The sequence below is a fragment of the Hemitrygon akajei genome, chromosome 1 (genome assembly GCF_048418815.1).
Source record: "Hemitrygon akajei chromosome 1, sHemAka1.3, whole genome shotgun sequence".
Classification (NCBI taxonomy): domain Eukaryota; kingdom Metazoa; phylum Chordata; class Chondrichthyes; order Myliobatiformes; family Dasyatidae; genus Hemitrygon; species Hemitrygon akajei.
This window is the reverse complement of record NC_133124.1, coordinates 167,115,997-167,140,058: the sequence shown is the minus strand read 5'-3', so window position 1 is coordinate 167,140,058 and position 24,062 is coordinate 167,115,997. Positions and strand designations below refer to the sequence as shown.

Here is a 24,062-nt window from a genome sequence, read left to right as displayed (position 1 = left end):
ATAACCCATCCCCCAACCTTAAATTTATCCATATACCTGTCTAGTAGTCTCTTAAATTTCACTAGTGCATTCCACACACCAACCACTCTCTGAGTGAAAAACCTTCCTCTAATATCCCCCTGGAACTTTCCTCCCTTTACCTTAAAGCCATGTCCTCTTGTATTGAGCAGTGGTGCCCTGGGGAAGAGGCGCTGGCTGTCCACTCTATCTATTCCTCTTTATATCTTGTACACCTCTATCATGTATCCTCTTATCCACCTTCTCTCCAGAGAGTAAAGCTCTCTTAATCTCCCTTAATCTCTGATCATAATCCATACTCTCTAAAGCAGGCAGCAGCCTGGTAAATCTCCTACGTACCCTTTCCAATGCTTCCACATCCTTCCTATAGTGAGGTGACAAGAACTGGACACAGTACTCCAAGTGTGGCCTAATCAGAGTTTTATAGAGTTGCATCATTACTTCGCGACTCTTAAACTCTATCTCTCAATTTATGAAAGCTAACATTCCATAAGCTTTCTTAACTACCCTATCTACCTGTGAGGCAACTTTCAGGAATCTGGGGACATGTACCCCGAGATCCCTCTGCTCCTCCACACTCCCAAGTATCCTGCCATTTACTTCGTACTCTGCCTTGGAGTTTCTCCTTCCAAAGTGTACCACCTCACACTTCTCTGGGTTGAACTCCATCTGCCACTTCTCAACCCACTTCTGCATCCTATCAATATCTCTCTGCAATCTTCGACAATCCTCTACACTATCTACACCACCACCAACCTTCGTGTCGTCTGCAAACTTGCCACCCCACCATTCTATCCCCACATCCAGGACGTTAATAAAAATCACGAGAAGTAGAGGTTCCAGAACCGATCCTTGTGGGACACAACTAGTCACAACCCTCCAATCCAAATATACTCCCCCCACCATGACCCTCTGCTTTCTGCAAGCAAGCCAATTCTGAATCCACCTGGCCAAACTTCCCTGGATCCCATGCCTTCTGACTTTCTGAATAAGCCTACCGTGTTGTACTGTGTCAAATGCCTTACTAAAATCCATGTAGATCACATCCACTGCACTACCCTCATCTATGTGCCTGGTCACCTCCTCCAAGATCTCTATCAGGCTTGTTAGACACAATCGGCCCTTCACAAAGCCATGCCGACTGTCCCTGATTCTCTAAATGCCTATAGATTCTATCTCTAAGAATCTTTTCCAACAACTTTTCCATCACAGACGTAAGCCTCATTGGTCAATAATTACCTGGACTCTCCCTACTACCTTTTTTGAACAGGGGGTCAACATTCATCTCCCTCCAATCCTCTGGTACCTTTCCATGGACAATGAGCACATAAAGATCCTAGCCAGAGGCTCACCAATCTCTTCCCTTGCCTCGTGGAGCAGCCTGGGGAATATTCCGTCAGGCCCTGGGGACTTATCCATCCTAATGTAATCTAACAACTCTAACACCTCCTCTCCCTTAATATCAACATACTCCAGAACATCAGCCTTATTCATATTGTCCTCACCATCATCAAGTTCCCTCTCATTGGTGAATACTGAAGAGAAGTATTCATTGAGGACCTCGCTCACTTCCACAGCCTCCAGGCACATCTTCCCACCTTTATCTCTAATCAGTCCTATCTTTACTCCTGTCAACCTTTTGTTCTTCACATAATTGAAGAATGCCTTGGGGTTTTCCTTTACCCTACTCGCCAAGGCCTTCTCATGCCCCCTTCTTAAGCTCCTTTCTTGCTACCCTATATTACGCAATAGACTCATCTGATCCTTGCTTCCTAAACCTCAGGTAGGCTGCCTTCTTCCATCTGACGAGATTCTCCACCTCACTTGTCACCCATGGTTCCTTCACCCTACCATTCTTTATCTTCCTCACCCGAACAAATTTATCCCTAACATCCTGCAAGAGATCCCTAAATATCAACCATGTGTCCATAGTACATTTCACTGCAAAAACATTATCCCAGTTCACACCCGCAAGTTCTAGCCTTATAGCCTCATAATTTGCCCCTCCCCAATTAAAATATTTCCTGTCCTCTCTGATTCTATCCTTTTCCATGACAATGTTAAAGGCCAGGGAGCGGTGGTCACTGTCCCCCAGATGCTCACCCATTGAGAGATCTGTGGCCTGACCCGGTTTGTGACCTAATACTGGATCTAGTATGGCATTCCCCCTAGTCGGCCTGTCAACATACTGTGACAAGAACCTGTCCTGGACACACTTAACAAACTTTGCCCCATCTAAACCATTGGAACTAGTCAGGTGCCAATCAATATTAAGGAAGTTAAAGTCACCCATGATAACAACCCTAATATTTTTGCACCTTTCCAAAATCTGCCTCCCAATCTGCTCCTCGGTATCTCTGCTGCTACCAGGGGGCCTGTAGAATACTCCCAATAGAGTAACTGCTCCCTTCCTGTTCCTGACTTCTACCCATTCTGACTCAAAAGAGGATCCTGCTACATTACCCACCCTTCCTCTAGCTGTAATAGTATCCCTGCCCATTAAAGCCACCCCTCCTCCCCTTTTTACCCCCTCTCTATCCCTTTTAAAGGACTGAAATCCAGGAATATTGAGAATCCATTTCTACCCTGGTGCCAGCCAAGTCTCTGTAATGGCCACTACATCATAATTCCATGTATGTATCCAAGCTCTCAGTTCATCACCTTTGTTCCTGATGCTTCTTGCACTGAAGTACAAATACTTTAGTCCTTCGACCTTATTACCTTTACACCCTTTATTCTGCTTCTCTTTCCTCAAAGCCCCTTTATATGTCAGATCTGGCTTTACTCCACGCACTATACTTGCAGCTCTCGCATGACTTTTATCCTCCTCCGCCTCACCATCTGTTCTAACGCTCTGGTTCTACTCGCCCTGCAAAACTATGGGATAAAAATGCCCGCGGCGATAATGGGTTCAAAAAGCCCACACTGGGAATGGCTTAAAAACATCCATGTCGGGAATGGGTTAAATATGCCCACGCTGGTAATGGGTTAAAATGCCTGAGCAGTGAATGGGTTAAACCCACCTTACCAGAAATGGGTCGAACACACCCAAGCAGTCAATGTGTTAATTCCAACAGCGCAGTGAACAAGCGAACCTCGCCTATGCATTCCTGTGCCCCACCTGTGCCCTCTGATTGCTGACTTGGCAGTGGAGAAGATCCCGGAAGTGTCTCTGCATCCAGGGATTTTCCGCAGCCAGTCTACCCTGTTTGTCCGACTGTGCGGTCTGCCAGGCACAGCCCATGGGGAAGTTCAGAGGGACCCCACGTGCACGCACACACACACACACACAGAACAATGGGACTCTCTGTGATGAGAATTTAAGTTGGCACAGATAGGTTGAGCCGAAGGGACCCAGTGACACAGTGACACAGGAAGACCGATCCTAGAAAACACAATGGGGCGCACCCTCCTTTGCCACCCTTCCCGCAATCGGGAGCTCCATCTTCACAAATATAGAGATATGCAGGACAGATTCCCACACAGACAGCAGAACGACTGGTGAAGAAAAAAAATTTATTGGCTGATATAAAAAAGATAATTTATTTTCCATCAGATTAGTTTAACAATCCCCCCTCCCCCCACCACAGTAGACCGCAGATGAGCAGAAAGATCGCCCCTTCTCACTGGTCGGTGTCTTGAAGACACAGCTGGGGTCTCAGAGTTTAGTGTGTTCCCAGTGTCAGAGTCACAGTGAAGCAGGCATTCCGCATAAGGTGGGAATACCTTGCGCGCGAGCGCGCACACACACACACACACACACACCCACCCCCCCCCCCCCCCCCAGACATACAGATCATAGACACACAAACTCACACATATACACATGATGAAGTTAAAACCACGTTAAGGATTCAGTAGTGATGCTTGGTCCCACGCAGGGTACCAGGTCTCTCCATTACCAGCGAGTGTTCTACCCCCTCCCCACTCTGCATTCAACAGTAACCACGCCCTCTGCCACAAATACCGCCTGCTGCAGGCGTGGCCGTCGCCCCACACCACCACTGCCAAGGGAGAGATCCCAGGAGACTCAGCTGGCCTGCCTGGCTCCGGATTGGATGGACAGGCTGCAGAAGGCAGGGCCGACCACCAGATGGCAGTCGCTCTCCACAGGGGAAGAGGCTCGGCTCTCATCCCGGTACACTCCCTGCTTCAGGTGAGCTGGGAGTTCCGACGGAAGGCGATTGCCACCCAAGGACCAGGGAAGGTGCTTCGCAGAGTGTTTCAGGCACTTTGATAAAGGTTCAGGCACAACAAGATCCCAATCTAGATGGGGATCAGGGAGGGGAGGGAAGATGGAGAGAGCAGAGTAAGAGAAGGGGTTGGATGGGAGGAACGAGAGGCTATGGGGTAGCGAGCTCTGCAATGATCAGACGTGTTTTACAGAGTGGAGGAAGGGATAGGGGAATGTGGAAAAGGGAGGATGTGGGTAAAGGGGGAGTTTGAGAAGATAAGGGAGAGAGAGGGGACAAGAGCATGGGCAAAGGGCAAGGAAGGAGAGGGTTGGGAGAGGGAGTGGAGGGGTGAGTTTGGATGGGGGAGGCTTTGGTCACCAACATTATTGCTTTGGTCTCTGAGAATCTGGAAATCAGTGCCAGCACCCATCCAGGACTCACCCACCCCCCACCCTCCCCACCCAATAACAAGGCTCTGCAGGCAAGCAGGAGTTGGCCTTGCTGAGGGTGGGGTCTGGGCCTCTCGACAAGAGTCCGAGTGTAGAGGAGACGGAGGGGGATGGTAAGAGAGAGACATGTGCGCCCTACACGAACATCCCCTTGGAGACAAACTCTTGGCTCTTCCTGTGCTCAGGTTCAGGCTCGGGGTACTGAACGCCATTGTAGATGGGGTTCTCTTGCTCCAGGTAGTCTCCATCCTCCATCTCTAGCGGAGACTTCAGGTCCTCATCCCCCTCTGGTTCCGAGTATCTCCCCATCAGCGTCTATGGGGGGAGGGGGGGAAGAGGAAGACACAGTTAATGAGTTTGTGGGGTGGGTCATTGAGTGTTATAACAGAATGTAGGTCAGTTGACTTACACAGCAAGCAGGGCTCTGGGGTGTATAATAGAACACAGGGACCCAAGGGTACAGGGACACGGTACACAAGGTGGTGAAGAAGGTGTTCATCACACTGGCCTTCATCATTCTGGAGTACTTGTGTTGAGACATCAGGTTAAAGTTGTACCAGATGTTGGTGAGACTGCACTTGGGGTATTGTGGGTAGTTCTGGTCGCCCAGTCACTAAGCTAGAAAGAGTGCCGGAAATATTTACCAGGATCAAGCGCTTGAGTTATAAGGAGACTGGATATTCCAGGGCTGTTTTTTCCTGGAGAGAAGGCGGCTGAAGGTTTATAAATTCATGGGTTTGCTTGTCCTGGGTTTGAAGGGGTTTCTGTGTGCGTGTTGCTTGAGAGGCAGGGGAGTGGCTTTTTTTTGGTTACGGTGCTGTTGTTGTTGCTTCCGTTCTTCTGCCACACATCACTGTGGGCTGTTATGCTGGCGACAGAATTTGTACTGACACTTGCGGGCTTCCCCTCACCACCCCGCACACCTTGTGTTGGTTATTAACACAAACAACGCATTTCACCGTATCGTTCGGTGTACTTGTGATACAGAAATGAATCTGAGGGGTATGTATAAGGTCATGGGTCACAGAAGTTTCCTCAGCGTAGGTGCGGGTGGGGGTCTAAGAGGACATAGGTTTAAGTTGAGAGCAGGAAGATTTTCACCTGGAGGGTGGTTCATCTATGAGACGAGCTGCCAGAGAAAGTGGTTGAGGCAGGTACAGGAAAGGATTTAAAGGATTTGGGCCAAATGTGGGCAAACTTGGGAAAGGTGGATACCCCGGTTGGCAGGGGTGTGTTGGGTCAAAGGATGTGTTCATGGCTGAGCGCACAGGAGCGCCCAGTGATGGGAGACGGAGTGACGACCGGTAGGAGGCTCACCATCTCGTTCGCCTCCTCGCCAGAGGTCTCGAAGTAAGTAGTGTTGAGCGGGATCGTCTCCATCTTCTCTGCCATCTCCGCCTGTGAGAGGAAGCGGAGGCAGTCAGGGCTTGTTCAGGGAGGGGATGCCTCAGGAAGGAGTGGAGCATTGGGACTAGGTGGAGACCTGCGGATCAGGGGTGAGGGGGAGCACAGAGGGAGGGGGTGAGTTCAGAAGCTGCACAAGGGATGGTGAGGTCAGGGTCGAGGGTCCTTAGTGGGTAATGAGGGTGGGTTTGGGAGGAGGGAGATGGGGACGAGTGAGGGGGAAGGGGGAGGAGTGGTTCACCATGGGAGCAGCGATTGTGGCAGGCTGTCTGAGGTGCAAAGGTTGTCTGAGGCCGCACCCAATGCTCGGTGGAACAGCTCACGGCCACTGTGAGATTTTCCTGTTCGAGAAACGCCCACACACCCCTCCCTCGTTCGAGTTACCTTGGCCGGATCAGCGAACGTCGCTCTCGGTGGGGGGGGCTTGTGGCTCGGGGGCTCTCTGCCGGACAAGATGAAACACAGATCAGCAGGTGTCTACTCCCACTCTACCCCCTTTCCCATAGCCTTCCCCCTCCCATCCTCGACCTTCCCTCCACCGTCCCCTCTCCCACTTCCCACCTACACTACATCTCCCCTTCGTCCCTGATTACTCCCCTCCCCTTCACCCCAACCCCCCCTGTATATTCATTACCTGTATATTCATCCCTGATTCCCAGGGAAAAGGTAGAGTCTACTCAAGATTTACCTGAGGAAATTCATGCCCCTTCCTTCACATCTCACCCTCCCAAACTGCCAGGGTATCTGTCCCATGCTTTCCCGAGGAGGGGATTCTTCAGAAAAAAAAATCGCACGAGCCCGCATCCTATCCCTTATCCAAATGGCTGGCTTCTGGTTCTTGTACACGAAGCTCCCCCACCCCCAGAATATTGCCCGGATGCTCAGACACTCCGGTGCTCCCGCTCATTTCCAGCCAGACGGAATTCCCCATGGTCAACACGGATAAGGCCCAGAGCTATCCTGCAAGCTGTTGTCAGTCCTGGTATCTGCCCCCTTTGACAGGTGGAGTGACTGGAAGGTCTTTGCCTGAACGTTTGGCTGTTTATTCCCCTCCATAGTTGCTGCCTGACTTGCTAAGTTCCTCCTGCATTTTGTGTGTGCTGCTCAAGATTTCTAGCATCTGCAGAATCTTGTATGGTTGCTATAGCCCTCCTTTTTCCTATCATCCATCTACCTGTCTAAAGATCTCTTAACATATCTGCCTCTGCCGCCGCCCTGGCAGTGCGTTCCCACATCCACCAGTCTTTGTGTGAAAAACCTACCTCGAAAATTCCCCTTAAATTGTTCCCTTCTCACCGTCGGCCTTCAGTGGATGTCCATGGGTATTGGCCATTCTCACTCTGAAAAAACAGCACTGGCTGTCCACTCTGTCTACACCTCTCTTCATCTTGTACACCGCTATCAACCCTCCTCTCATCCTCCTTTACTCCAAAACCCTAATTTGAACAACCTTTCCTCAGGATATGCTCTTTAATTCAGGCAGCATCCTAATAAATCTCTTCTGCATTCTTTCAATAATGAAGTAACTAGAACCAAACACAATGCTCTAAATGACTTTATAGAGCTGCAACATTACCTTGGAGCTCTTGAACTCAGTCCCCTGAACAATGAAGGCCAACACACCATACTGTATGCCTTCTTGACCACCCTATCAACCTGCGCAGCACTTTTGAGGGATCTATGAATTTGGACCCCAAAGTCCTCTATTCCTGCACAGTGAGGCCGAATTTGGAATACTCTAGTGTGTACTTCAGTCACCCAACTGCAGGAAAGACGTCAATAAGACTGAAAAAATAAAGAGAAAATATTCAAGGCTGTTACCGGTACTTGAAGACTTCAGTTGCAGGGAAAGGCTGAATAAGATATCACTCTATTCTTTGGAGCACACGAGAATGAAGTGAGGTCTTACAGATGAATACAGAACGATGAGGGGTAGGGATACAGTGAACGCACGTGGGCTTTTTCTACTCAGTTGAGTGAGGCTGGAACATGGGTTCAGGGTGAAAGGTAAAATATTTAAGGGGAAACTTCTTCACTCTAGAGGATGGTGCGAGTGTCCAAGGAACTGGCAGTGGAAGTGGTGGTTGTGGGTTCAGTTGTTACATTTAAGAGAAGTTTGGTTAAGTACATGGATGGGAGGGTTATGGTCCGGGTGCAAAGAGATGGAGCTAGGCAGATGACCAGGACAGCATGGACAAGATGGGCCGAAGAGCCAGTTTCAGTGCTGTAGTAACACTGGACTCAGTGGCTGTTGAGAATCCTGTTATTGTCGGTGCCACGCTAGTGGAGAGATTAACGTGATGCTATTACAGCTCAGGGTGTCGGAGTTTGGATTCAATCCCGGTGTTCTCCGCAAGGAATTTGTAAGTCTTCCCCATGGAATGCATGGGTTTCCTCCGGATGCTCCGGTTACTTCCCACAGTCCAATAGTGTACGAGCTGGTAGGTTAATTAGTCATTGTACATTAGGCTGTGATTAGGCTAAGGATTGTCAGGCAAGACTGGAACAGCCTATTCTGCACTGTATCTCAAAATAAATAAATCAAGGAGCAAATAATTTGACGTCCTCTGCCTTCAAGTCCAACCTTCCAAAGTGCATCGGCTCAAACTTGTCTGAATTGAAAAGATCGGATGGGGATGTGGATTCTGCCCTCTCTCCACTGGCTGGGTGGAGATGAAGGGGAGAGATGTCTGCAGGGTTGGGGAGGGCCTGTGGTCTGCCTCTGGACTGGACCCCTCTGCAGGGCAATCACCATCACAGTCCCACCCAACCACATCCTGCTAACAATTCCCCTCTCCTGCTCCCTATATGGGAATGACACCCCGTCACGCTCAATCCCAGTGAGGAGAGGAGGGGAAGGGGACAGAGGGAGGAGGGAAGGAGGGAGGGGAGAGGGGAGGAACATGGTAAGAGAAAGAGATTAGGGGCAATGAACGACCATTGATCTGTATGTCATAGATCTAGTTTTGGTAGGACCCTGGTACAGACAGAGGTGAAATGTCAGGGGATGTGAGATTTCAAGTGTTGTGGGGTGTGAGAGATCAAGAGGGATGAGAGGTTGGGGTTGGGGGCACTCTTGACACCAGACAGTCACTCCCCACATACTCGTCATTAGTGTCCAAATCGGTTTTCTTCCTCTGCTGGCGGAAGATTAGTACGGCCGTCACCAGCACCGCCAGGATGACCACTGCCGCGATGATGCCACCAACGATTGCCCCGGTCGTCGACCCCGACTGCAGTGGTGCCTCTGGGAAAGGAGGGAGACTGAGAATGAGGCAAAGAATTCTGACAGGGTCCTGGACAATTTGAGCTCCATGCTGGCATAGAGTGAAGCTCCTTCCACACACCCCCGGGGTCAAACCACCGAGTGAAGCTCCCTCCACATCGTCCCATCACACACTCCCAGGGTCAAACACAGAGTGAAACTCCCTCCACATCGTCCCATCACACACTCCCAGGGTCAAACACAGAGTGAAACTCCCTCCACATCGTCCCATCACACACTCCCAGGGTCAAACACAGAGTGAAACTCCCTCCACACACCGTCCCATCACACATTCCCGGGATCAAACTACCGAGTGAAGCTCCCTCCATGCACTGTCCCATCACACATGTACAAGTTCAAATAGAAAATTATGTACCCTCCACACTGTCCCATCACACACTCCTGGGGTCAGACACAGAGTGAAGCTCCCTCCACACATCATCCCAACACATTCCCGGGGTCAGATTCATGTCATACTCACACACTCACTCTATCTCACAGACACAGCCATAAGAAAACTGTCAGGGCACTGCAGAATTGCTGAAGTGGACAAATTCGAGGAACACAGTGTTCCCACAGTTCCATTGACATTGGATACACCATCACAGTCCTGGGATATGGTGATCCTGGCCATGTATGAAGGTAAAGCAAGGAGAGCCCAGGATCCACATCTGCTTCACTGACAGCAGCTCACAGAGTGGGTGACACCATTCACCCTCCCCAGTGTGTCTGTCTATATGCATTCATGTCTATGACTGTGTTCTCGAGTGACAACACGTCGCCACCAGTACCGTCTCTCTGTTATACCATGACGGACACATACCCACCAACACTGCATCCCGGTTTTATAGAGTGACTGACATGATCCCAGCAGTATGTTACCTGTCTTAAACAGTGATAATCTCATCCCCATCAGTACAATAGCCCGGTGTTATACAGTAACAGACATGTTCCTGTCGGTATTGTAACCCAGTGTTATGTAGTGACAGACATTTTCCCAGCACTACTGTACCCCAATGTTATACAGTAACAGGCATATCCACCAATACCATACCCTAGTCTTATATAGTGACTGGCACTTCCCCACCGGTACTGTACCCCAAGTGTTACACAGTAAGAGACGTTCCCACCAGTACCGTACCCCAGTCTTAAATAGTGACTGGCACTTTCCCACCAGTACTGTACCCCAGTGTTATACAGTAACAGACACTTCCAAAAGTACTGTACCCCAGTCTTATATAATGACTAGTGCTTTCCCACTGGTACTGTACCCTGGTGTTACACAGTAACAGATGTTCCCACCGGTACTGTACCCTGGTGTTACACAGTAACAGATGTTCCCACCGGTACTGTACACCAGTGTTATGTAATGATTAATGCTTTCCCAACAATACTGTACCCCGGTGCTATACAGTGAGAGACCCAACTACACATTAAATAAAGAAAAGCATATATAGGTGTCAAAGGTAGATTTAATATCAGAGAAATGTATACAATATACATCCTGAAAGGTTTTTTTCCCCGCAACCATCCATAACAACAGAGGAGTGCCCCCAAAGAATGAATGACAGTTAAATGTTAGAACCCTGAACCCCCCGCAGCTCCCCCTCCCATGCGTAAGCAGCAGCAAAGCAATGAACCCCTCCCTCCCCCACCAGCACCCCCCACCGAGCACCGACTTGCTGTACCCCAGAGACTACTCATTCACCCGGTATTCGGCATACCACACGCTCACTCTCTCCCTAATAAGGGAGAAAGTGATGTCTCTGTTTCACAGCGAGAGGGGAGACATAACAAACAACTCGCTAGTTTACGTTGTTATAAGTCCGCTGTGTCGCTTTTTCCGAGCTCTGTGCCCAAGGATCTCAGGTCGCTGGGTACGCAGCCGGGTATTTTCTTACTCCCATGACACACCGATTTCCTGCCAGGACACCGATCTTCGACCCGCCCGACTCCAGAGCCACGAGATCTCGGACCTCTGAAGCTGAGCTGAGCTCTCAGTCTGCACCCTTGGTATGCTGAATAATGGCCAGTCATGAAATCCCGAAAGCAGTTCCCATTCTCGCAAAGAACCATAGGCAGTGTGTAACTGCAGCTTTTCCTGATCCTGTGCAATGGCCTTTTCTTACCAGATGATGATGCAACCAGTTAAAATGTTCTCCACGGCACATCTGTAGAAATTAGCATTACTAGAACCTTTGATGACTTTCCCAATCTTCCTCAAACTCCAAAAGAAGCAGAGCCTCGGATTTGGTAATACCGTCTCATGTGATGCTAATTCAATTCTACCTCAAGGAAATTCATGGGCATTATTTGGAGAAATGCAGGCAGGGTAACATCCCAGAGAGGGAGTGCAGAATGGAAGCAAATTTTCCATGGAACTCCTTCATCTTATCATGCAAGCTGCTGTTCGTCTTGTGAGAGGGGGTTTTGGTAAACATTGCATTACTATATCCAGAACAGCTGCTTTAATCATGCAAATATCAAAAAGATGTATAGATTAGTTGGGTATTTGTTCACACAGGATTGGATGATGTGGGCTCCATCAGATTAAATATTATGAATCCTTACACAGATTAGATATTGGAGTTCAGGAACCTTCAGAAGCAGCTGGAATTTTGGATAATATATGGATGCTGTAGGGGAAGGTGAGAGTACGTGCACAATTTAATGGCAATCTCCTGAAATAATTCTCTCACAATGCCATGGTATTTTTATTCATTTCATGGGAAACCATCAAAAAGGAGAGGAGCACAGCATTTCATTTGGCAGGAAAGATAACAGGGATATAGTACCAGTGAGACAGGTCTGTCTCTGTTTAACCCCGGGGTACAGTATCAGTGAGACAGGTCTGTCTCTGTATAACCCCGGGTTACAGTATCACTGAGACAGGTCAGTCACTGTATAACCCTGGGGGTACAGTATCACTGAAACATGTCAGTCACTGTATAACCCTGGGGGTACAGTATCACTGAGACAGGTCAGTCACTGTATAACCCCAGGGTACAGTATCACTGAGACAGGTCTGGCTCTGTATAACCCCGGGACCAATACACATTGCAGAGCAATATGTGGTTAAGTACCTTGCTCAAGGACACACACACACACAGCCTCAGCTGAGGCTCGAACTAGCGACCTTCAGATCACTTGGCCACACGCCTTAACCACTGTACAACGCCGGTGTGCAGCGTCAGTAGGGCAGAGGGGGATGGAGTGGGGGGGGAGAGGGAGGTGCAGTGTGAGTGGAAGGGGGCAAAGGGAGAGAAGGGGAGGGGGCATGGGGAGTGGGGTTGGAGAGGGAGGGTTGGGGGATGGAGGGGGGATGAGTGGGATGTAGAGATGGCAAATGAAGAGGGGTGGGAGAGAGTGGGGGGAGAGGAGAGGCGAGAAATGAAGGAGTGATGTGGGAGAGAGTGGGGGGAGAGAGTGGGGTGGGAGAGAGAGTGGGGGGAGAGAGAGTGGTGGGGAGAGAGAGGGGTGGGAGAGAGTGGGGTGGGAGAGAGTGGGGTGGGAGAGAGTGGGGTGGGAGAGAGTGGGGTGGGAGAGAGTGGGGTGGGAGAGAGAGGGGTGGGAGAGAGAGGGGTGGGAGAGAGAGGGGTGGGAGAGAGAGGGGTGGGAGAGAGAGGGGTGGGAGAGAGTTGGGGGGAGAGGAGAGGCAAGAAATGAAGGAGTGATGTGGGTTAGAGATGGGGAAAGGAGGGAGAGATGGCGGATAATGGGAGAGGGCATAGAGACGAGGTGGAGGTGGAGGGGTGGGGGGAGAGAGGGAAGGGGAACGGAGAGACGAGGGGTGGAGAGAGTGGGGAGGAAAGTTTGCCAGAGGGGTGGGAGGGGGGAGAATGGTGGAGAAAGAACACAGAGACGGGGAGCACAGAGAGAGGAGGGTTAGAGAGGGGGAGAGGGAAGGAGAGGCAGGGAGGTGGTGGAAGGGGGGAGGAGGGAAGAAGAAGGGTGGAGGAGAAGATAGAGGGGCACAGTGTGGATGGAGGAAAGAAGGGGTGGTGGCTAGTAGGATTGGTGACAGAGAAGGGGCAAGAGAAGGGTGTTATAGAGTGGGTGAGAGAAGTGGGGAAGAGTTGGGGTGGAGAGGAGATGTGGGGGGAGGGAGAATGACAGTGAGGGGGTGAAGGGGTAAGTGGGATTAAAAGAGGGGGTGGGTGAGAGGGAGCGAGGAGCCAAGAGAGATGGAGGAGTGATGTGGGGGGAGAGAGAGGACAGAGGGGTGGAGAGAGAGAGAAGGGGGTGGAGAGAGGGGGGAGATGGGAATGGAGGCGGGGCAGGGTTGGAGGATGGGCAGAGACGGAGAGGAGTAGAGATTAGATGGGGGTAGGGGAGGGAGAGGTATAGGGAGAGAACTACGTATGTGTTTGTCTATGGGGGGCCGTACACAGTCTTCATTTCTTTGTCATTCGGAATACGTGTTAAAATATTTCTTATGAAGCTGTTTAATCCTAGTTTTGTAGTTATTTGTGAAGTGCAAGAAGAAAAGTGCAAGCTTAGAAGTCCTGCCGAAGGTTTCGGCCCAAATCATCGAATGTTCTTTTTTCTATAAATGCTGCCTGGCCTGCTGAGTTCCTCAGCATTTTGTGTGTGTTGCTCGGAATTCCAGCACCTGCAGATTTTTGACTTGCTTGTGATTTGAAGCACAGATTTTTGTTTTGTTTTGTCTTGTCTGTGCTTTTTTCGCTTTCCCATACGGAACCGATTTTCAGAGACTCTGGCACATTGAATCCAGGTCGATGTGACGGAAATCTGTTTGTCTCCAACCTGAAATGCGGTGCCACATTTCAGAGGGGAATGGGGATTTGAGGAAATTGCACATTGGTGAAAGAAATAAAATAGGGAATGTGGAATTGATTTGCTATTTTGGAACACTGGAAGATCTGGCGTGCGATCTGAAAAGTTGTTTATGTTAACAAGACTGCTGTCGCTAAAAATCCTTTCATTTACCAGAACATAAAAACATATTCCTCAAGACATGGCACAAATTGAGTTTCTTTAGATGTAAAGATAGTGTTTACCATGTAAATTACAACTGATCTAAACTGTGATTGAGCAGTAATCCCCCACCCTCTGTTAAAAGCACATTTATCCAAATGCCACTGGATGGTCAAAGGCAAGATTCACCAGCAAACAATGCAACCAGCAGCATCATCCTGCACTGGAGGTTGTTACACATTTTGCTCTGTGTTTCAATGCAAGACCATAGGATGTAGGAGCAGAGTTCGGCCACTTGGTCCATCGAGTCTGCTTCGCTATTTCTTCACGGCTGATACAATTGTCCTCTCACCCCCAATCCCCTGCCTTCTGCCCATACTCATTCATGCCCTGACCAATCAAGAATCTATCAAACTCTGCCTTAAATATACATAAAGACTTGGCCCGTGACAATGAATTCCACAGACTCATCACTCTCTGGCAAAAGAAGTCCCTCATCTGCCTGCTAAAAGGACACCCCTCTATTCTGAGGCTGTGTCCTCTGTCTTAAGACTATCACACCAGAGGAAACATCCTCTCCAGATCCACTCTGTCAAGGACTTTCACCATTCTATAGGACTGGAAAACTGCAAATGTCACTCTTTAAGAAGGGAAGAAGGCAAAAGAAAGGAAATTATAAGTTAGTTAGCCTTACCTCAGAAGTGTTAGAGTCTATTATTAATGATGAGGTTCCGGGGTACTTGGAGAATAGTCAGCAAGGTTTCTGTACAGGGATATCTTACCTGAAAAATCTGAGTTCTTCAAGGAATTAACAAGCAGGGTGGACAAAGGAGAGGTAGTGGATTTCATTTCAGATTTTCAGAAGGCAATTGATAAGGTGCCACACATGAGACTGCTTAACAAGATAAAATCCTATGATGTTACAGGAGAGATAATGGTACAGCAGGAGGAATGGCTGAGGGGCAGGAGGCAGTGAGTGGGAATAAAAGGGACCTGTAGTGAGTGCCTGCCAATGACTAGTGGTGTTCCTCAGGGGTCAATATTGGGACCACTACTTTTCACATTGTTTGCCAGTGATTTGGATAATGGAATTGGTGGCTTTCTGGCAAAGCTTGTGGATGATACAAAGATAGGTGGAGGGTAGGTAATGCTGAGGAAGCAATGCGATTGCAGAGAGACTTCGATAAATTGGAAGAATGGGAAAAAAAGTGGCAGATGGAATACAGTGTTGGGAAATGTATAGTAATGCATTTTGGTAAAAGGAACAATAATGCAGACTATTATCTATGGTGAGAAGGTTTAAACATCAGAAGTGCAGAGGGACTTAGGAGTCCTTGGGCAAGACTCCCTGAAGGTTAATTCACAGATTGAGTCTGTAGTAGAAGGCAAATGCAATGTTGGGATATTGTCAACAGTTTTGGGCCCTGTATCTCAGAAAGGAAGTGTTGTCCTTGGAGAGAGTCCAGAGAAGGTTCACAAGGATGATTCCCGGAAAGAAGTGGTTAACACCTGAGGAGTGTTTGGCAGCTTTGGGCCTATACTCACTGGAATTTAGAAAAATTGGGTCTATCTCATTGAAACCTACCAAATGTTGAAAGGACTAGATAGGGTGGATGTTTCCTTTGGTGGGGCAGATCCAGAACTAGAGGGCACAGCCTCAAAATTGAGGGGGCGACCTTTTATAACAGAGTTAAGGAGGAATTTTGTTTTAAGCCAGAGGGTACGGAATCTGTGGAATGCTCTGTCACAGACTGCAGTGGAGGCCAATTCCATGGATAGACTCAAGGCGGAAGTTGATCATTTCCTTATCGGTCAGAGTATCAAAGGATATGGTGAGAAGGCATGTGTTTGGGGTTGTATGGGATCCAGGATCTGCCATGACAGAATGGCAGAGCAGATGGGCTGAATGGCCTAATTCTGCTCCTGTGTCTTATGGTCTAAAGCTGCTTGCAATTCTCCAAGTGAGGGTAGACCAAAGCTTTATTTTGGTCCTCTTGAAATGAGTGCTAACGTTGCATTGCCTTCCTCACCACAGACTCAACCTGCAAATTAACCTTTGTAGAATCCTGCACATGGACATCCAATATTGTACTTCCTTTCCTGTAATACCATGGGCTCATAGCTTGTTAAGCAGCCTCACATGTGGCACCATGTGAAAGGCCTTCTGAAAATCCAAGTACACATCAACTGATTCTACTTTGTCTATCCTGCTTATTTTTTCAAAGAATTCCAACATATTTGTCAGGCAAGATTTTCCCTGGGGTAACCTTGCTGACTACAGCCTATTTTATCATGTGCCTCGAAGTACTCTGAGAACTCATCCTTAACAATCAATTCTAATATCTTCCAACCACTGGGGTCAGACTAACTTGCCTATTGCTTCCTTTCTTCTGCCTCTCACTTCCTGAAGTGTGTCATTTGCAATTTTCCAGTCTTCTGGAAACATTCCAGAATCTAGTGATACTCGAAAGAACATTACTAATGCCATCTACAGTCTCTTCAGCCACCTCTTTCAGAACCCTGGGGTGTACACCATTTGGTCCAGTTGACTTACCTACCTTCAGAAATTTCAGTTTCCAAAGAACCTTTACTCAAGAAATAGTAACTTCACATATTTCATGACCCCTGACACTTGGACCTTTCACCATACTGCTAGTGTCTTCCACAGTGAAGATTGATGCAAAGTACTTATTCAGTTGGTCCGTCCCTTCCTCGTCCCCCATTACTACTTCTCCAGCACCGTTTTCCAGAAGTCCGATATCTACTCTTGCCTCTCTTTGACACTTCAAGTTTCTGAAGAAAATTTTGGTATCCTTTTTAATATTATTGGGCTAGCTTACTTTTGTATTCCACCTTTACCTTCTTAATTACACTTCTTATTTGCCTTCTCTTGGTTTCTGAAAGCCTCCCAATCTTCTAACTTCCCACAATTTTTTGCCCTATTATTTTCCCTCTCTTTGGCTTTTATGATGGCTTTGACTTCTCTTGTTAGCCATGGTTGTGTCAAATTTCTTCCTGTTTGGAATAGAGATATCATGTGCCTTCTGAATTGCTTCCAGAAATTCCAGCAGTTATTCCTGCTCTGCCATTATCCCTGCCAGTGTTCTTTTTCCAGTCAATTCTGGTCAACTCCTTTCTCATGCCTCTGTAATTCCCTTTACTCCACGGTAGTACTGATACATCTGTCTTGTAGCTTCACCTTCTCAAATTTCAGGGTGAATTTGATCATATTATGATCACTTTCCCCAAAGGGTTCTTTTAACTTAAGCTCTCTAGTCAATTATGATTCATTGCACCACACCCAACCCAGAATAGCTGACCCCTGGTGGGCTCAACTACGAGCTGCTCTGAAAAGCCATTTCATGGGCATTCTATAAAACCCCCTTCTGTTTTTCCAAATTTACCTGCATATTGAAGTCTCCCATGACTATTGTAACATTGCCTCTTTGGCATTCATTTTCTATGTCTCATTGTAATTTGTTGACCACATGCTTTCTACTGTTTGTGGATCTGTATTCAACTTCTCTCAGGATCTTTTTACCCTTGCTGTTCCTTAGCTCTGTTCACAATGATTCAACACATTCCAAGCCTATGTCACCTATTTCTAAAGATTTGATTTCATTTTTTACTAACAGGGCAATGCTACCCGCTCTGCCTTCCTGTCCTTTCACTACAATGTGTATCACTGGACAGTAACCTCCCAGCTACAATCTTCTTTCAGCCATGACTCAGAGATGCCTACATCATACCTGCCGATATATAACTGTGCTACAAGTTCAACTACCTTATTTTGTATACTGTGCACATTCAGATATAACACCTTCAATCCTGTATTCACCTCTCAAATAAGAGAAAATCTGCAGACTGTGGAAATCCAAGCAACACACACAAAATGCTGGAAGAACTCAACAGGCCAGGCAGCATCTTTGGGGAAAAAGTACAGTTGACATTTCAGGCCGAAACCCTTCGTCAATCCTGCCGAAGGGCTGATGCCTGAACATTGACTACTTTTATCCCCAGAGATGTTGTCTGGCCTGCTGAGTTCCTCTAGCATTTTGTGTGTGTTGCTCTGTATTCACCCTTTTCAGTTTTGTCCACCTTGTACATTACAACTCATCCTGTTGACTACAAGTTTGCCCTATCAATAGCTTCTCCTTGCTAGGAGTCTCATTATATATTGCCTCTATTTGCAAACCAACAACCTCAGCTTCAGTACTATCATTTGTCTTTTCCAATAAATAAAGCTAATCTTTAATCTATAAAAACAAAGTTCATTGATGGGAAATCCCCTGGAGGAAAATGCTGTAGGAATTTTTGTGACTTCCTTGCAAGAAGGGCAACTCCGGAATCTGAGGTGGTATGGAAGGGGAATTTGGTGTTGGGTGAGGCTTGGCCCACCCACTGGATCTTCCACTGCCATTCAAGGCCCATGTGCCCTGAATTCTGTTTTTTGGGATAAGCTGCCATTTGGGATGTAGGGCAACCAGCTGGGAGTCACCATGCCAAGGTTCAGCTCCAAGGGAGAGGTCAGAAACTAGGGGGGAGGATCTTGATAACTTGTGATGGATATTCACTGCCTGTGGGCCCAGGGGCCTGTTTGCCAAGTTCGGCTTTCTTAACACAGCAGCTGACTCTTTTAGGGGTCAAACAGTTGTTTTTGAATAAGTTGAACTCTTATAATAAACAAATGAACAATATGGTCCTCACTGGCCCACAGTTTAATCTAGGAAAAATAATGGGGGAGGGGATCTCTTTCAGCTTAATTAAACAACACATTCACCTGGCCTGACAAATGTAACTGAAAAACATCTCATGCGTGTAAAGTTGCCAAGTGGCAAAATACAGTATAAATGTTGGACAACAGTCAGACTTAATAGGAATACTCAAAGGATGCCAAAAATGGCAGAAAGGCATGGTAACTAGAATTCATTCCACTGCCTTCGATTTCTGTGATAGATCACCCGTACTTCTGCAACTCGTTGCTATATCTGTTTAGCCAATAGAAATTGCACCCGTGTTTTGGAAATCGTTTGTAATTTGGAAACCTTTTGTAAAATAGAAATCATCTGTGAGTTTAAAAGTGTTTTTATGAATTTTATCTAAAGTAAATCATCAGTGTTTAAACTACTTTGTCAGCTGACTTGGTAAGGAAAGGAGACTCACTGCTCACGTTTAATTGTCATTCAATCAGAAATAAATTCCCATGAATACAGCCAGCATTACTCCAGGGCTAAGGTGCAAAACACCATTCCAACAGGGATACATATGCCATAAATGTGTATGTGCTACATACATTGCATATATAAGGCAGCAGTAATCATACAAAAAATATATAATCCAAGTTTGCAAGTCCATGATTGCACCAGTCTGCTGTCGAACACAATGCATTTTGTATTCTGCCGAGTAAGCGCTGGGGTAGCAGCAACAATTGCAATGCCTTCCCTCTCGGTAGCCGCAAAGCTGCTCGAAGCCTAGTCCTCGCAGCTCTCCTGCTACTCGCTAACAAATCGCTGAATCAGACTTACAGCATTCCACATTGACAATGTTCAACAGGGTCCTGCGATCACAAGAAAAATGACCAAGGCACACCGCTTTCGCATACCGATGCCTCTCTAACGTAAGCAGCCGCACACCCTGCATCAAGTCAAGCTCCTTCACTTTAACCGGCAATGAGCAAGCTGCTGTCCAGCAGGGTCTCACGATCATTAAAATATATTTAAAAATAGACAATAACACCTTTAGTTGACCCCATAGAAGCTGGTTCGTGATCACACCACCATTTTAGATGAGGTCCTCAAATTGGTTGGTTTTGGCAACTAAACACATCGTGCAGGATAAACTAATCTTTCAAGAGTAGCTGGCTACAGTGTAACTTCCCTTTAGAGAGGAAACCTTAGCTATTCTACCTATATCAGATAGGGCTTATGATCTTTGATTGAGTTCAGAACTTTCCTGACAGCAAACCCAATACCATCACAAATTGGCATCTGTACCAAAGCCAAAGAGGGTCTTAGATTGGCACAGACCTCCCACATTCCCCCAACTTCCTCAGCCCACAGGAAAGTGGAATCAGTGGAACAGACCTTTCAGCCATTGACAAGCCCCTACCTTGTATACTTAACTAGTTGTAGGACCCAGTCCCACAGCACACTACCCTGCCAAGAGGGTACCATCCCACATTGAGTTTGTCAGTCTTCCCACTCTCTCTTTCTGATTTAGAGTCCTTTCCACACATAGGAGTGGTCCCTGCTCTGGATCGACACACACACACACACACACAGCTTAGGAACAGGTCCTTTGGCCCACTCTGTCATGCTGGCCCATCCACACTGATCCTGCTCCACTCTCGCCACCTCCTCTCCCTCACCAAACCCATCCATCACCCGGGGGATCATCCCATACAGACCCGTGGATGTCGGAGAGAACTGGATCTCCCCAACAAAACTCACAGGGGTCACAGGGAGAACATGCAAATTCTAAACATCCAAGCAGCACTAGGGGCTAGGATTGAACCCAGATCTCATAGAATGTGAGGGAGCAGCTCTACCCACTGAGACACCACAATGCAAAGCTGCTCTCGGGCACAACACTCCCCACCATTGCTAGTACCTACAGGAGTTGCTGTCTCAAGTAGGCAACATTCACCATCAAAGACCCTCATCATTTGAGCATGCTATCTTCTCGCAGCTCCCATCAGGCAGAAAGTACAGAAGCCTGAAGTTGTATACCATCAGATTCAGGAACCGCTACTTTCCTTCATCTATTCAGTTCTTGAGCCAAGCGGCACAATTTCTATTATCTCAGTACAAAAACTGTGACCACTTTGCACCTGGCAATTGTTCTAACACTATTACAGCGCCAGCAACTTAGGCTTAATTCCCACTGTTGTAGGTTATGTAGGCCTCGGAAGCATGGCGACACTTGCAGGGTTCCCCAGCACATCCTCAGAATGTGTTGGTCATTGACATTAACAGCACACTTCAACACAACACACACAAAATGCTGGAGGAGCTCTTCTAGCCAGGCAGCATCTATGGAAAAGAGTAGACCGTCAATGTTTCAGGCCGAGATTCTTCATCAGGACTCAAGAAGTGCCCTGATGAAGGGTCTTGGCCCGAAACGTCGACGGTTAACTCTTTTCCGTAGATGCTGGAGGAACTCCACTGGCATCTTTGTGTGTTCTCCTTTGGATCTCCAGCAGCTGCAGATTTTCTCATGTTTGAGAACCCTGTATGTACGACAAGGAAAGCTAATATTTACAACAGCCTGTTTTATTTTGTTCTGATTTTGCCCGTAATATGTATAATTTAAACTCAATAGCCTATTTATTGGTATCTTTTGTAGCTAAAAAAGTGGCCACCGAGTATGTTCATGGTCTTCTGCTGCTGTAGCCCATCCACCTCACGATTTGATGTGCTCTACATTCAGTGATGTTGTAACTTGTGTGTATTTGAGTTACTTTCAAAGCAGGTTGAACCTGTTTGGCCATTCTGCTCTGACTTCACTCACTCATTAACAAGGAACTTTTGTCCACAGAACCACCGCTGACTGGATGTTTTCATGTTCTTTGCATTATCTGTAAACTGTAGAGACTGTTGTGCATCAACATCCCTGGAGAAAAGCAGTTTCTGAGATACTCAAATTAACCGGGCTGGCACCAACAATCATTTCACTGTCAAATCATTTAGATCATCTGAACAACATGTTTGTATGCTTTCATGCATTCAGCTGTTGCTACGATTGGCTGACTGGATATTTGCATTAAAGGGTAGGTGTACCTAGTAAAGGAGCCACTGAGTGTATGAATTATCGATGTTTTTCCTGTGAATTCTACTAATCTGATACCATGCCTACAATGCTGTGCAAGGAAGTTTTCAATACTCTTTTGTATATATAGACTGGAGCATTTCATAATAAACTAGACTTTGATTTACAGCAGGTGATTAAATCTTTAATATGATTGGCTGAAGAAACATTCCCATTTCCAGACATTACAGCCCCCTGCCCTGACCTTAGGAACTTCCAAAACTCCCTTAACTCTTGTATGCAGAAACTGCTGCTAGATTCCTAACCAAAACCAGGACTGACTGCTCAAGACTCTGATCTCTGTGAATCACGGTCTCAACAGTGGGATGGATTCCATGTGTCAGCTCTCATTTGACCAAAGTTTACTGCCACTCCCTCCAAGATTATTCACTCTTTCTTAAACTGCGGCAGTTCATGTGGGGAAAATGCTCCCATGGTGCTGTTGGACAGGGGTTGGAGAGATCCAGGATTCAGACCCGGCACAGTGAAGAACCACCTGCTAGATCAGGGGTGTCAAACTCATTTTAGGTCACGGGCCGGATTGAGCAAAATGCAGCTTCATGCGGGCCGGATCAGTCGGACACGTGCGAACGCAGCTTTCGTTGCCTCCGTTTTTTCAGCCTGCTCTCATGTGTCTCAGTCTCTGCTATAACTACAAAGTGTTTCACTTTACAAATTCCATTTCTTATGAAGAAGACTGCCGAATAAACACTAAAAACCCTGAAAACCTGGTACCTGAATAAACTCAGCATTAGCCATATCATACGCCATAGGCGCTTCGATTGCTGGGGTCAGCTTTAATAGTAATTAGATATTATCTCGCGGGCCAAAGATAATTCCACCGCGGGCCGGATTTGGCCCGCGGGCCTTGAGTTTGACATATATGTGCTAGATGGACGAGTGGGAAGAGTGGAGGGGGACTCTGTATATCGTGGTCATTTGTAGATGAGGAACAGGAAGTAACTTTCTGCTGAAAGCCTTATCTGTAAATACATTTGCAATTAATCACTTAGTTACTCGAGAAACTCGCCCTACTCTCAAGAATGTGGATCTGCAGGTACAACAGTGAGATATCCACACCCCCCCCCCCCCGTATAAAAGGAGAAGAGTCACAGACAAAATGAAGAGCCAGAGACTGTTGTGCAGGGCTGAAATGGCTAATACGACAGGGCATAATTTTATGGTGATAATTTTATGAAAGTATATGGGGGATGACAGAGGTATCTCTTTTTTTTAAATACAGAGAATGGTGGGTGTGTGGAACACCCTGCCAGAGGTGGGGATAGAGGCAGATACAGTAGTGGTTATTTCAAAGACTCTTAGCTAGACATATCGACAAAAGAAGAATGGAGGGCTTTGTGAGAAGGAAGGATTGATCGATCTTAGAACAGACTTGGCACAATATCGTTGGCCAAAAGGCCTGTACAATGCCATGTTCACACATACTAGGTGACCAGTGGATTCTGGTGTGGGCAGTGGTGGTGTAAATGACACAGCCAGTGAAATCAAGGATCCCACCTACTCTGGCTATTCATTCTTTTTTCCCCTCCTCCCAGCGACCAGTAGATACGAAAATTAGCAGCATGTACCACCAGGCTCAAGGACAGCAGAATGGCCCCTTCAGTACAACAAAATGGAGTCTTCACCTCAAAATCCACCTTGTTATCGGCACTTTGTCTGTTTGCAGTGTGTTGTACGTATCACATTTCATTTCTCATTGTTACTGGTTTACCTTGTTCTACCTCAATGTGCTGTTTAATGATTTGAACTGTATGAACAGTATGCAAGAGCAATTCTTCACTGTATTATCCCTCCGTACATGTGACAATGTAAACCTGTTCCAATATGAAGTCCCTCGACATCCCTCCCCTCTGGATCCCTACTCTGTCATGGAGGTCATGAATCCAGCAAGGATGCAGTCTCTCTTCCTCCCAAAACCAAAAACAATACCTAGCACAGGCCACTCAGTCCCACCCGCTACCCAGCTGTCCCTGACCGACTGCTGCA

At 47.2% G+C, this 24,062-nt stretch overlaps 1 protein-coding gene across 1 annotated transcript in view; it reads right to left on the bottom strand.

The window, feature by feature from the left end:
- Window positions 1-3,514: 3,514 nt before the first annotated feature.
- The window catches only part of LOC140732157 (nectin 1b-like), a 56,082-nt gene continuing 35,534 nt past the window's right edge, over window positions 3,515-24,062 (bottom strand). The window contains exons 6-9 of the mRNA XM_073054394.1: window positions 9,152-9,293; window positions 6,431-6,488; window positions 5,960-6,040; window positions 3,515-4,957 (exon numbers count right to left, since the gene is read on the bottom strand). Of these exons, the coding sequence (XP_072910495.1) occupies window positions 4,778-4,957; window positions 5,960-6,040; window positions 6,431-6,488; window positions 9,152-9,293 (461 nt within the window). The 3' untranslated portion in view covers window positions 3,515-4,777. The remainder of the gene's footprint in view (window positions 4,958-5,959; window positions 6,041-6,430; window positions 6,489-9,151; window positions 9,294-24,062) is intronic.